Source organism: Ixodes scapularis, unplaced genomic scaffold (genome assembly GCF_016920785.2).
Source record: "Ixodes scapularis isolate PalLabHiFi unplaced genomic scaffold, ASM1692078v2 PGA_scaffold0__279_contigs__length_252992795, whole genome shotgun sequence".
In the NCBI taxonomy this organism is placed as follows: Eukaryota; Metazoa; Arthropoda; class Arachnida; order Ixodida; family Ixodidae; genus Ixodes; species Ixodes scapularis.
Genome location: NW_024609835.1, coordinates 228,762,175 through 228,777,671, shown reverse-complemented (window position 1 = coordinate 228,777,671; position 15,497 = coordinate 228,762,175). Strand labels below are relative to the sequence as shown.

Below are 15,497 nucleotides of genomic sequence, written 5' to 3'. Positions count from 1 at the left end.
TAAAAGCTTTTGCTACAAGGTTTAGATTTTCTCGAAGTGCGAGTGGAAGTTCATACATCATAGAAGTATGTGCTTAGGTGTAGTCATTACGTCCCCGCTCGTTTAGTCGCAAACGATTTTTTGTATATATTTGAAAAAAGAGTAGTGTTAAGCGTGAGACATTCCTATCACCACTAAAAGTGATTGTGCAGCCAAACAGTTTCGCTTTGATTCCGGATTGAAGTAGCCCGAATGGCGATGTTCTATCACTGGAAACCCTGCAGCTTTTGAGTACTCGGGCCACTGGCTGCCGTCCTCTAGTAGAGGTAGCTTCCTGAAAAAACAAAATAAACAACAACTAATTGTTATGAAAATAATCGAAATAACAAAGGCCATCAAACTCCGTGAAGCCACAAACAGAGGATTAGTTATGGGTAAAACTACTGGCGTAAGGCATTATGACGCGGTCACACTGCCATAACATTAAAAGAACAGTTTGCGGACGCTGCCCCAGACATGTTTCTTCCTTGTATGATAGACCACTCACATTGTTCACACAAAAACGGTCTACAGAGTTTTTGTAATGCATGATGGTTTTACGCGTGCATGACATGCATGCTGTTTTCACACGTGTGAAACCATCATGCATTAAACATGCCTCAGGCTTGTCTGCAGATAATGTTTTCATGTCTACAGCGAACACCATGGCCTTCCCAAGATGTATGAGCAGTGTGACTCCGGCTTTAGGTGGCACTCGTACTGCGTGGCTGCACGCTCAGAGAGGTTGCGCTTAAAATGTAGAGCTTTCATCGGTGATTTTGCTACCTGAAATATTGTATTCAAACCTCATACGCATGTTGTACCACTCCAAATTGTTGTGATACGTGGTGATGCGTATTTACTCAACTGCAGGTGCAACGGCCTCATCTTAGGCGTAAAAAAAAAAAAAAAAATTAGACTTTTACGATTCCCTGTACCGGTAAATTAGAGCGCAATTCTTGAGGAGGAGGAGGGGAAGGTACGGAGAGGAGGGAATGCCCCTACTCCTTTTCCGTACCTTTCCCTTCTACTCCTCTGCTCGCCTCCCATTTAGGGGAGAATTTTCGGCTAAATTCAGCAGAAGAATTTTTCCGCTCAATATAGCGGGGACGTTTTCCCCGATAACTCCGGCGGAGAATTCTTTTCGCTAAATTTTGCGAGGAAACTTTTCTGCGAAATTTAGAAGGGCAAATATTTTCGCCAAATTTAGCCGGGAAATTTACCCATAACGTGACGTGTCACACGCGGTGACACGTCACGAGTGACGTCAATGATGACCCTCGTGACGTCACACTTGACGTCATGATAAGAAACGTGCCATAATGCACCGCGCGGTTACGCCGGCGGCGACGGCGTCGCCGACGGCGACGTCGCTCAAGCCGGAAACGGGCGTTTAAGAGCTGCGCACTGAAACAGAACGACATCTGTAGCCATGCGTTATTACTTTGTCGACAATGGTGCTTTTTCAATGCTTCGGCCTTGAACATTTATATATATATATATGTATATATTTTTATTTTATTTTTTTTATAACGAGTTCACCTTATCGGTGTTTAACTGGTACTTATGGTTCGAAAGTTTAAAGAAAACAACGCTATATGTATTTGTCGTCGGAATAACCTGGTTTGCTAGTGTATGTGAATCTAAACCTCTCCTTCGTTCATGTGATCAGTAAGTTATACATTTTTCTGCTGTGTAGCGGTGCCCACAAAAGTTGTAAAGAAATGTGAGAAGATTTTTACCGATACAGCTCTGGGCAATCCTTAAATGAACGTTCTTCTGCTGCAGTGGAAAGATTTTCTGTTCGATCAATCATGGAACCCTTGTGTACAAAAAAAAAGATAACAAAATCGGATTCACTTTTATTTCTGAAGGCCTATAACACACGAAATACAGGATTGAGGAATTGATAATTTATATTTGATTAGAGGAGAGATGTACAGTCGTTTGTCACAGTGAACCTCTTGTTTAGATCTCCTGGCCTAGGCATTTTGCCGAGAAGCAATAGACGTGCAATTCAATAGAAGCCGTTGGTGGTATGGGGTTTGTTGGTGTTGGTGGAACTGTAATAAAGTATTGAAGGAAGAAACAAAGCGAGAAAGGAGCGACGGTGTATCATGGAAAGAGAGACATGGTCCCCTTTTTCAGGGCCTACAATGCAACGCCCTTCAGAAATAAATATAAGGGGGCGTCCTTATTCACGCCAAAAAACAAGATAACTCAAAGATCGTTAATATGATAACAGTACGCCTTGCCACAAAACAAGCTGTGTTTTTTAACATCCGAGAAAATAAAAAAAGTCAGCAAGCTTGAATTGCATGCACTCTCGTCAATAAACTAAAGTTTTTGTAACAAGGCAGCACGAACAAATTTATTTAATGTAGATTTATACTTTACATCATAATTGCTGATTTATGACAAAAACACTCAGGCGCAGAGGGGTTTTAGGGACCACAATACACACTGCACTAAACTAAAAAGGGCATTCATTTTATTTTTGAATTAACACGTGTCACGTGCACTAAATTGCACCGCTTGGATTAGTGCTTTGTAATAAAAAAATGTTTATTACAGTCACCAAACCTAACGAGCATTGCCTTAATAACTTGGACACTTTCAAGGAGAAACGACACTTATTGCACTTTTTCTTCATAAGGCACATAGCGAACTTGTGAACTATTTAATAATTTTTTATTCCACGAAAGCGCTAGATTTGGGCACTAACTACCATTATTGAAAAGGCTATATTTTCCTCCAAATGAACAAGATTTACTATAACACGGTATGTCAAGGAAATACATTTTAAAAATGTGGCTCTTACCCTTCTTTGGCGAAAGCAGCCAGTGTACCAATCATCCGAAGAGATGTTTTTCGCTCGATGTTCGTTGCCAGCAACGGATAGAGGAATGGATATCCGAACAACATGTAGACGTCGTCAGCATGGGAAGCGTACACTCCACTGGAGTTAACGAAAGAAGGCTTGGGCCAAAACTCTTGGAAGTAGACCGTGGCGCCTCTATTGTCAAACAGCTTGCCCATATACTCCATTACACAGCGCAATAAGACATCGGTAAAGATTTCTTTCCACCCCATGTAGTCATCCTGAGATATGTTGTAGGCACCTCCAAAAGATGCAAGCACCATTTCAAGCATTTTCATATTTACATTCTCAAACACCGAGGGGTATTTTTTCGTAAGCATGGAAGGTGAGAATTCCAATCCTTGTTCAACCACGTTCTTGAACATGCTCTCGAAGAAAGCACTTCCGTCTGACCGAGTTGTTGAAAGTAGAATAGTTTTATTTGAGGCAATGAAGGTTTTAATTAGTGTTTTTATATCACTGGGTAAGATTTCATCAAAGTAGCTAGGAGAGAACATTTGCTTAGTTTTTAGATGAGCAGCTAAAATTTCTTCGCTCGTCTTTTCTCTAAGACAACACAGAGTTTTCGTAGTTGTTGTCATCGAACAGTTGGCTTCCTTAGCAAGATTATCGAAGTTTTCTCGTGCAAAGTCATTTGAATTTTCTGGCAGCATTGTGAACACTGAGCCACTCATCAGGTACGCTTTCGAAAAGAACGATGACGGTAGTGTGGGGCTAATCATAAGGAGCCCAGCGATGATAGAACCAGCGCTCTGTCCAGCGATAACTATGTTCTCTCTGTCTCCCCCAAAGCTGCCAATATGATCCAACACCCAGCGATACGCCAAAATCACATCGTGCATTCCCATGTTTCCAGGCACATCCTTCGCCTGAGCGTTGAGGAATCCGAACGCATTGACGCGGTAGTTGGGTACTACGACGACTAAATTTCCAAACCCCGAGATATAACGGCCATCGTAGACGTCGTAGTTGTTTCCTCCATTTTCGAAACCACCACCATACACCCAAAAGATGACTGGATACGTCTGAATTCCCTCCATGCAATCAGTCGGAACCCAGATGTTCAAATGAAGGCAGTCCTCGGTAGGGCTGGCTAACGAAGATATAAATCGTTCGTTGCCTTTCGTGATTTCTTGGCAGCAGGGCATCCGCTTGTGCGTTGCGTTCAACACTCCTTGCCATCCCTTATTAACCTCGGGTTTTCGAAACCGCCTTTCTCCTGCGGTGGTTTCGGCGAAAGGAACACCCAGAAACGCCATGGTGTGATGAGTAATTCCTGCGTATTGGAAATTCACCGCCGTGCCAGTTACATCTCCTATGACCAAGGCCACTTGAAAGCAGTTTTGGTAGCTCATTTGATTGAAAACAATCAGTAAGACGACAATGGAAACCACCAAGATGATAAGGGGGATCATCGTCGCAATCAGGCACCATCTGCATAGAATGAACCAAAAGCCAGTATTACGTTTAATGTAGATCCTTCTACATATATATAAAATGTTTTCGTCAATCGAGACTGTGCTGTTAAGCTCCTCACGTTGTGTTTGTGACGCATACCACTCACATAACTGAATATATGTGATAACCACAGCTCTCATTCCTTTGTAATATAACTCACATACTACTCGTTTTAGACTAGATGTTGCAGTAGCCTGAGCTGGTAACTGCTTTCACTTACAAAGAATGATATTTTAAAACAATAATGTTTTAGATGCACAAGGGTACTTTTACTACTCCAGAAATTGTGTTTAATAAGAGGAACATATGATAGGGTTCTTTTAGCCATGGGCATAAAATTGTTGTAAAAACAACCAATATAAAAGACACGGAATGACCTAATACTTCAGGTAACCCACTTAAAAATATTATTCTCGTAATATTTTTTTTTAAATTTGGGGCTATACTTTATATAGAAGTAACGCAAAACGTTAATATAAAGACGCCTTGCCATGAAATTAAAACAAATCGAGGTAGGTGTGGCAAAGCCGGAAGCGTCATCATTTTGCAAGACTGCAAATAAACGTGAAAACGCAGTTGTACTGCAGTCAACATTGCTTGCGGAGCCGGTGGAGGGCGGACATGATGGGGTGGAGCTATATAGTCGCTCAGTTTTGGTTTGATGCCGTGTACAAGGGTGACAACGCTTGCCTCATGGCGCCCGTTATGATCGATTTGTTATTAACCTTTGGCAACAGAAATTGACCACATTAAGTAGGAGTGCATATATATATTTTCGTTTATATGCATGTTCTAATTTTTAGGTAACTAGCTATCATTTTTCGCCTCTTTTTAGAGCCCACGAGAAAGACCGACAAGGTGTCAGAGTGCATAAAATCCCAAGCTTTTTTTTTTTAGCGATCTGCGCTACAGTGTTGAAATGCATTCACATACGTGTCGCAATCATGGTGTCTTGCATAGAGCCAAATCTACTAGATCAACTAAGTTGTTAAACCACCGCGGAGAGGAGTACCCTCAACTCCTCAATATCAGGTCCGCCTCTTGTCATTTGAAAGCACACCAGAGCTGTGTTGCGTAAAGGGCACGGCATTCCATTCCTATTATATTCCGGGGAATTAATGTTTTCCATAACCCCATCACTTTCAACTCCTACGAAATGACAAACTAGGCCATTTTTCAACTCCTTCATTGGCGAACCGTTCAATTAAAATTCCATAAATACTAACCCGAAGAAATATGTATAGAACGCTGCCGTGTGATAAAAGGAAAATAAGCATACACTGTGGTTATCAATCGCATAGTCAACTGCAAGAAAGTATGCAGAATGTTTGCCCAATACGTTGATTCTACTCAAATGATCATGGCCACACAAAGCGCTTGCGCGGAAAACGGGGTCTTCTGATGAAAGTTTCAATGGTCCGGCAGTGCGTAGCTTCCACCGAACTATAGGCTTAGGGGTGAACCGGGGGACACAAACATGCAATATGCTATCTTCATTGTAGAGCCGAGCGGAACTAACGCTTCAGGCGTGGAGGGGATCGCGTCACGTTACCACATTCTTTTCCCGTTCTCGCTCCTCTCCTATCCCCCCGCCGATTAGAGTAACGTGGAAAGACATGGGACAGATAATCGCAGGATGAGTGCATGCCGACAGACCTCAGCTCCGGCGCTCTGGTTCCTTACCCGAACCTCTCCTGAAAAGTTTTATAAACAAGTGAAGACCACTTTGTGCTAACTTTTTAAATTACCTTGCCACTTGTTGATGAATGCTACTTTTTTGTTGAAATCATTTCAGTGTTTTAATATTGCCACGAGGATTACGTGATCCAAAGATTAACCCGATAATTTATACCGTGTGTTTCTGCAAAGACTTTCAATCATTTCTAAAATATTGATTATCAGAAAATAGAACCTTGTTTTGTGAACAAGCTGCCAGACACTGTGAGCATCAGGGATAACAAAAATCATACACAATGGCAAAATAGCGAAGCTTTTTAATTAAGTTACTTTGTGAAAAGAAACATGGAGTTCCATTTAGAAAGTGCCCCAGCTCCTTATAAAAAATAAGAAGGACGTTTAGACATCTCTGTAATGCGAAATTCGAAGCGTAACACTTGAGAAGGAAGAGGGGAGAGTACGAAGGGGAGGGTGTGCCCCCCTCCCCCTTCGTACTCTCCCCTCGTCCTCCTCTCGTCGACCTCCGTTCCTCCTCCTCTGTTCCTGTCAGTGATTTTGTTCACAGCTCATGTAAGACGAAGTGGTGGCGTCATTTCCCCCACCAAATTTAGCGGAGAAACTCGATCGGTATTGAGGTCGCGTGACGTCAATTTCCCCGCAAAATTTAGCCGAGACATTTAACCTGCTAAGGTTATCAGGGAATGTTTCTTTAAATTTAACGCATGAACGTTTCCGCTAAATTTAGCGGAGGAATGTCCCATAATGCGACGCGCTGTTACACCGACGCCGCTCAACCCGGAAAGGGGCGCCTAAGAGCTGCGCTCTAAACATTTAGTCAGGGAACCCCAGGATCACTTGAAGCACGTGGGACGCGCGGCAGTCCGCATGCGTTTCCACTGATGCAACAGCTAGGTACAAGCCCGCGATGCGAACATGCCGGCAAGTACCGTCCGTATTTTATACGCATTTCGTTATTGTATTTTAAACGCGCTTGAGAACTACTTTTTCGATGTCTGAATAATATTGTTCTCGCATTGCACTTCTATTTATAAATATACGTCTGAAACACAGTTTTCATATAGGGATTTATCATGTACGCATAACAGCTTACTCTAAGTGTGTTACGTACATACCTTTAGGTACAGTGTTTCCAGCGCATTTTTGGGAATGTATTTTAATATAAGTATAAACGAACGGGTAAGTGCGTGTTTTACATATTTTTGTGCGTTCGTAAAAAGGAAGTTTATTTTAAATACAATTATAATAGGGGGGGGGGAATATTTCGCACATATTATATTTTGCTAAGGATCAGGCCAGTGCGGTGGCACTGCTGTCTTCACAGCGCATGCGAGGTTGATCACGCGAACCTTCTTTCTGCGCGCGCGCATTGCCTGTACCCAGTGTGAGCAAACGCGGGCTTGTTTTGTAAAATGTGCTTCGGTGTATAAACAAACACACAACACAATTGCATTTTGTTTTGCCACCGGGCGATAAGACTTTTTCTAGTCTCACAGATCAATTGGTGCACCATATCTGCCGCTACGCACAACATGTTGGAAAGAATAAAATTAGGAACTCGTTGGTGTGGCGGTAGTGATGCTACGACCAGAGTGGTGCGGAATCCGTTACTAGTAACGAATTTACTTGTAATCCCTTACATTCGTCAGTAATTTTATAAGGGAATAATTACATACTTGAGAAAGTAGCTGTAAAGTAATTCAGTCGTTTTTTATGTAGGGTAATGATTGTAATTCGGTAAGTTTTTGTTTTGATTCGTGGACGAAAGTTGCGGAAAATATAAGTACTAACACAAAATCTTAATATTCTTTTTTTATAAGAATAAGATCTACCGGAATCACACTGTCACCTGCACCTTGAAAAACTAAAGGGGTAAAACTCTTTAGATGCCCAATGCCTTACTTCACGTTACCGTAAACCTCAATTAAAATAATTACCTTTTTTTTTGGGGGGGGGGGGGGTGCTGGTTGTTTGCAACTCGTTACCCGTCAGCTTACTCGCCCGTAAGGAAGTGGGAAGCAAACTGATAGAAATAACCTGTATCTCCGTGCAAACAATCTTAAGCCTAGTTCAGACAGTTCCGTCTGACTGCGTTTGACTGCGTTGCTGCAGCGAGAAACCAGGACACCCCTGCTGCTCATATCGCGAGCCAAGATGATTTCTTGAATTGGATTCCACGCTTCATTCGAAGCGCAGATGTGCCGGTGACTCGCTTTCGATTCTCGACGCAACGCAGTCGAACGCACGGAAACGCAAATGTCTGAACCTCACACTACCGAGTTGAAACAGCTTCCTTCCAACTACTTCCAACCAAGAACAAAACAAAAAAGTCAAAGTGCACACGAGCTGGTGTAGCAGATCGGAGCGCGCCTTTTCTTTTTGTCTGTAGCTCTTTCTTTGCTTCTAGTGTGCCTCAATGCCCTTCTGTCCTGGCCGAGAAAGAAAAAAGAGAGAGAGTACCAACTTCAGTAAGCAGGACAATCTAAACTCGTGAGAGAAGCGAAGTTTTGTGGAGCTGTAGTTAGGACACAACGCCTCAATGGGCCAATAGGATAAAGCTCATGTTTTGGGTGTCAAGTGCGGGGGGGGGGGGGGGGGAGGCCTTGCCATCGCGTTATTTTTTTGCAACTCTTTGCGGGTCCAGATGATAGCACCTATTTGGAAAAAGGTGGATTAAAAAGTTGCTTAGTGCGGGCGACGACGTCTTCACATAGAAACGAGGCAAGTTGTCTAATGAGACTTTCTAAGAGCCAGATGTTTCTCAAGGTCACAAAAGTGTGAGTCGCGGAAGCAATAAACCCTTCCATATGAATGTCTTGCGTCTTACTCTAAGACAATATGGTTAAAAGTGACTCCGCAAAAGTAACGGATTACTTATTGAAGTAACGGTCACCTACTTTTTTAGAATTGTAATTGTTAGTGTATTTACTGTAAACGACTTAATTTTTGCGAGAACCTAATTTTCGCAAATTTCGCGAATCGCCTACAGTTCGCAAAAAAACTGGTCCCGCGAACAATTCGTGTAAAGTGTAAACACAATGGAACCTATATTGAGATCCCACTGCGTCACGAAACTGAACCCGCGAATTGTTCTATAATATCAGTTTTTACCTACATAGGAAAATCTTTGAGCCCGCAAAAAGATAAGTCGTTTACAGTATTTACCTTTAGAAATGGGACATGGACATTTAGACATGGGTAAATTGTAAATGTAATCCCTTATTGTTTTATGAACTTGAACAAGGATGGCCACGAAACTCAACGCCTAATCGCCTGTCAATTCACAAAAAGCATTGCTCAGCGAACCAGCGTGGCTTCTTCAGCTCTGGATCATGCCCACATTATATTCCCTAAGAGAGAGCGTAGTAGCAGCTTTAAGAGCAAGCTCTGAGCTTTCAGCATTCTTGCCAAGCACTCGAGCTCGAGCGGTGCAAGCAGTGTTGGCGGTAATGGATTAATTTATTCGGTGACTTACTAATTCCTACGCTTTACCTTTTTTAAACAGTAACGGGTAACGCATTCATGTTACTTATTTCGAAGATCGGGTAACGTAGTTACGTTACTCGCTACTTCTTCCAAGACCTAAAAATATTTTTACTTGACCGTTTTTGTGTTTTTAAGCGCCAAGCCATATAAATATTAGAGCTTTAGCGCTTTCCTTTATGTTTTTTTGTGCGCCTATATGTGAAACTGCAAAAGTTAAAATAATGTTAAGTTACTGCATGAACATATTTCATGAAAAGTGCGCTCATCCAGACGAGCCTGTAGCGTCAAAAGAGTAAAACGTGTCAATCAGTATTAAAAAAAGTAACACGAAATATCGTGTGTCACTTTTTGTCTGAAACGGTAACGCGTTCTTCTTAATTTGAGGTAACGTAGGTCGGTATATATTCGCAAGTAGCGAGTAACGTATTTCGTTAATGCCCGCAACACTGAGCGCGCGCATTCTTCAGGGCAACGTGCTCGCCCTTGTAGCTTTGCCAATGCTCGCACTAATGGCGCGTTCACACTGGAAGCGGATCCGCGCGTTTTAACCGCAAACCGGCTAGGATCGAGCGGTTGGAGCGTGTTTTTCCCAACCACTTCAGGATCGATTTCTCCCAACCGCTTTCACGAACCACAAAGCGCCAACCAATCACAACGCTACGCTGAAGTAACGTCAGTGACTTTCGAAACAAGATGGCACGTGTCGCTGGTGAGGCGTCCAAGGCGCTGCACTCCTAGCGTTACTGCAGACAAATCAACGGAGAAACGTACTGTTCACGTCCGTCTTGACTCCGCCGCGATAAGAATTGACTCGTAATCTTAACGGGCTTCGCACTGGTGATTTGGTTCGGGTAACAGTTTTTTTTGTTTTTTTTTATTCCGGGTGTTATGACCGAAACTCGCTGCTTTGTTAGTCTCAGCCCGTAGAACGTCGGAACCCGCCCCTGATTGACCAAAATGTCAGCTTTTGTCTCCACTAAGATAGTCGCATAAACTATTGAAAGCTCTCGACACCGTGCATGACCATCACAAAGGCCGATAGAGACGTCGCCAGCCTGATTGCGTAGCCAACGATCTACCGCGGAGCGGGCAGGGTACCTGCGCTAGCTCGACCTGTAACGTTTACTACTAATAAAAGAAAAAAAGGGAGCATACTCATGGAATAAAGCGTACATACCAGACGGTGCAGAAGTAATCCATACGGCGTTTACTTGAGCTTAATGTCAAACAAACAGTAGACTCGATTGACGTCGGAGTGATGCAAGGAGAGTCCCCGACCAACGAAGCCACGACCGGCCAGCACCGAATACATCCCCCCCCCCCCCCCCCCCCCCCACCACGGCCCAGCCCACCACTCTTATCTTCGAATATGATAAGAACAAACAACGAGGGGGCAAAAGTGGCACTTTATCGACGAAAACAAGGTCAGCTTAATTATGCGAGAAGGCTCCACTTCGAAGAAAAGGTCGGGGACATCCTCTAGTGGATCAGCAAGGCGCGCCTAGCTGGGCCTTGCTTGCGGGCGAAGTCAAGGGAATTGCAGGCAAGTTCCGCGGGTCCATGTCTCTTTTGTCGCTCGCTGAAATCGTGGTGCGTGCGTGCGAACATTCCGAAGGAAAATCTTCAGAGTCCCAAAATTGCAACATTTTGGCTTTGGATCGTGGATTGAAGTGAATTTTGGATTTTAAAACAGGGTTGTCCAACTCAAGTCTCAAAAGATCACGCTTGATCGCCGAGAAACCGCACACCGCCTCTTGCCAACCGCCAACCGCCTCTTGGTGTGTCTGAACGGGGTCGCCCGCAAACCGCATAACCGCATGCACAACCGCTTCTAGAACGCGGATTCGCTTCTAGTGTGGATGCGCCATTAAGTTGAACGGAGTATACCGGGACGGGCGGCTTGCACCACGTGTCGTGTGCTTGACACCAGGTTCCGCCATGATCGTAATGCCGGGGTTCAGCGCGGTTTCCACGCTGTCCAGAGAATGTTCTATGCGCGATTACTTTCTGCAATCCGAGTAAAATGTATGATAAATGAAAGGCGACTGATGTCTGACGAAGAGATGCAATGACAACGCGCGAAGCCTCGTCACCGCACGATGCGCTCTCACTTCCGCAAGCGGTGTGACTGGCGCCGATGCCACGATCCCTAGGTAGAAACATAAGGCTCCTCTTATTCTACAATCAACACACTAAGTGTTCCTTGAAACAAAAAAAAAAAATAACAGACGAAACGCACGATAGTTCACCTTCCATATAAACAATATCTTAGGTCGATATGGTATATCTTACAAAAAATGTATATCATGCATAATCTAAAGTTTTCAGATATGGCACATGTAAAAAATTATCCACATATAACCTGATGTGGTATATCTCCTAGACACCCTAGTGAAAAAACCAGCATGAGCTGGTCCCAGCATCCCAGCTTCATGCTGGTCCCAGCATCCCATCTTCATGCTGGGTTATTGCTCCAGCATGCACAGCTTGCTGTGCTGTTCAATCTGGTCGGATGCTGGGTCATGCTGGCTTAACGCTGGGAAAATGCTGGGTCACGCTGGGAGAACTCGTCATGCTGGGTAAACTGGTGGACTTCCGCACCAGTTTAACCAGCTTAAATAAATACACAAGTTAAACAAGCCAATCTCTTCAGAAAAGTCAGCTCGGTATCTTATTTATTATTTTCGTATTCGCGGCTTGCTCACATGAGCTCAGATTAATACACATCCTCTGCGCTGACACAGTACTAACCGACGCAGAGGCAGTTGTGCTTGGTGCAAAACAAACAATGCTATTAAAACAAGATTGCTTATTTTTCAACACGGAAAATAGTAGGCACACCAAAAACAGACAATAACAATAAGAATACTAAACGGATGAGAGAAGCGCACCTTGGTCCCGCCAGTAATCGGGGCGAGGCGGCCTCTTGCGTAGTCGGTAGAGGCGAGGAAATCCGTGTGGCTTGGATGGAATTGGCGATACTCTTCGGCACCACCGTAATTCAGGAGCACACACATCTTCGAAGACGCGAAACGCTGCCGCAGTCGGGGCGTCCGACTTCTTCCCGCGCTGAATGAACTGCCTATCGCTGTCCCCTTAAATCCCGCTTCGCTTGCACCGCCGTTCAAGTAGTCTCCAAAGAACGCGCACACAGTAGTCCCTTCGAAAATCTGCCCAAGACAGCCAAACGTGTTTTCAAATTTTCCGTTCCTACCACTCTCTCACTCTCCCTTTTTTCGCACACAAAGGAAGCTCGCAGCGCGCCTGAAGCGCCCGGTAGTCTACCGAAAACGGGAGGACAAAGAACAGGACGTAACCTCGTCCTCGCCCCAGTCGACCTTGGTGCGCGCGCTCCCAGAAATGCCAGTTCGAGAAACTCTAGCCGTCCTTGGCGTACGTGCCCCCAGCAAGACCAGCATGACCAGCTCGAACCAGCTTGGGCCAGATTCAAAACCAGCTCAAACCAGCTTGACAAGCTTGAACCAGCTCAAGTACCAGCTTGCCCTGCTGCAGTGAGAGCTCGAACCAGCTTGAACTAGCTTGGCCAGCTCGAACCAACTTGATTACCACCTAGACCAGCTTGAACCAGCTCAAACCAGCTCAAAGACTAGCAAAACGAGCTTGATTTTCTTGCTGGTTTTTTCAATGGGTTATTTCGTCACAATGCCAGATATAGTTTGATATCCCTGGCCAGGTATGGAAATCCCAGATCTGGCCAGGCATGTCAAAAGAAGCACACAAGCCTAGAATCAGAACTTTATATCTTTTTAATTTCTACAGTTATCAAAATAGGGGCTTCCCCCAAGTGCCCCCAACCCGCGCTCGAGTAATCATAGGAACGGTGTTCCTTCAGCTGCCTAGTAATCAAATATTCCGACCAATCCCATGGTTACAAAGTTCTGAGTGTAATTTGGAGTCACCCTGAACAAGCGTCCTTAACAGAGGCCAAAGACCTGTCATATCATCGTCAAACTTTAACGTCAATGTCAGCGTTAATGATACTGTGAATGATATTCACCTTTAAACCTGGTTGAGCCGTTGAAATCTTTTACAATATTATATATCTTTTTTTCCGCAGGAATAGCTTAAAAAGCAGATAAATAACAACAACCAAAACCAGGATTTGGCTCGGAGTCAGGGGGGCTGTTTATCGCATTTTTGACGTTGCTAACTTAATATCAGCGTCTTTGAAGCTGTGCGAGAATGATAATAAAGTTAGAGATGCCTGCAGCTCATCCAGGTTGAAGGGTGGACTACAGGTACAGTATTGAAAACGCCCACATTGACGAGAATCTTTAAAAGTGATATGACAGGTCTTTGTATTAGATACGAAGCTTGTTCAGGGTGACTCCGAATTACACTCAAAACTGTCCGAGCACTAGGGAACTGAAAGAACACCGTTCCCACGATTCCCCGAGTACGAGCTGGGGCGCTTGGAGGATATAGCAAATGGTCTATTCGGACGTAATGTTAACTAGAAATAATTAAGCTTCATTGAAATCCTCTGTACAATGAGCACAAATAATACCAAACTTCAGCTTGCCAAAGTTAATGTTTAGGAGTATTAATGCGAATATTTAGCTCGCAAACTATGAGTCAATTAGTTTCCTAACGCAGCACTGGTTTTCGCTTTTTTTAAACATTTTTATAGAATAAAGTTGGCTGCCAGATAAAACTGTTTATAATCCAGATAACGAAGTGTAGACCAACTCAGTCCTCTGACGTCACGCCACCGCGGTGGCGCTGCTGGCGGCACTACGCATGCGCAGATGCTTCGCCTCAGAGGAATCTGGTTTCTGCGCACGCGCCATGATCACACCCGGTCTGGGCAAATGCGGGTTTGTTTATAGACAGCGTCTTGGTCGATATGCCACAAATGAGGCTGTGTATTGACTTGTGCTCATTACTTAAAAAATGTAATATATTACAATATCAAATTACCGAGCCTCAAATGTAATGGATTCCCTACTGAAAAAAAAAACCATTTGGCGCCTATATGAAAATAAACGGGTCCATACCGATAACAGTTTAACCATACCGGTCACCAGTTTGTCAAAGGGGTCGCCCGTATGGCTCAAAGGGGTCCCCAGCATGAGCCATAACGGTCACCTATTTGGACAGATAGGACACTCCTTTGGCAAACGGGTCGCTCGTCTGGGTAAATGGGTCGCTCGTCTGGGCAAATGGGTGACTCGTTTGGGCAAAGTTGTCGCACGTTTGCGCAAACCGGTGACCATGTTGCAAACTGTACCGGTTTAATCAATTGGCTCTCCGGAGCCCGTTTGACATTGAACGTACAGATCGGCGGCGTGGGCACGCCTAGCGTTTCAGCCGTGGCAGCCAATGTTTCCGGAAGTCTGGGAGCGCCGGTTCATCGATTTCAGATCGTCCGCGAAATGCAAGTAATTATATTTATATCTCAATTGCGCTGATGTTCGCTTATACTGCAACTAAAACTAACACCTTTTTTGTTGCTGTTTTACGTAAACGCGCGACGTTGGAAAGCCGATACTTTTGACAGAACTTTAAAACTTTCTCCATCTTTGTTGCCTCAATTTACTTATTCAGCCTGAATCTCTTTCGCAGAAGACGCGACCGCGTGAGAGAATGTACGTCTAGACTCCGTTTCACTTTAATTCAAGACGCAGCGAAGGTAGCACGCGTACACGCGGCTGCAAGAACATCGAGCATTGCGAGAGCACGCCCGCCGTTGCAGCAGTCGAACTACGAGCTCGCGTTAAGTACTTTCTTCACTCGGGCGCAAGCCGAGCTTCTCGCCGCCCCGCCGCCATTTCCAAAGTTCAAGCGTGCTAAAATGCGCGCCCGCGCGCGCAGGCGTGTTTCTTTTTTGAGGTCACAAAAACACATCTCACTGAAATGCCTGGGGAGAGGGAGAGGGGCTGTCCCGGTGTTCCCAGCGCCTTGGCCTCGCCCCCTCCCTCCTCTCTCGTCACCCCTG

General features: G+C 44.5%; 1 protein-coding gene across 1 annotated transcript; it reads right to left on the bottom strand.

Moving 5' to 3' along the window:
* Positions 1 to 147: 147 nt before the first annotated feature.
* LOC120844221 (carboxylesterase 1C-like) lies at positions 148 to 3,111 on the bottom strand. The gene is made up of 2 exons (XM_040215872.2): positions 2,840 to 3,111; positions 148 to 313 (listed from the first exon to the last, which is right to left on the bottom strand). Exons 1-2 carry the CDS (start codon positions 3,109 to 3,111, stop codon positions 148 to 150), a joined length of 438 nt encoding a protein of 145 aa, XP_040071806.2.
* Positions 3,112 to 15,497: the final 12,386 nt, after the last annotated feature.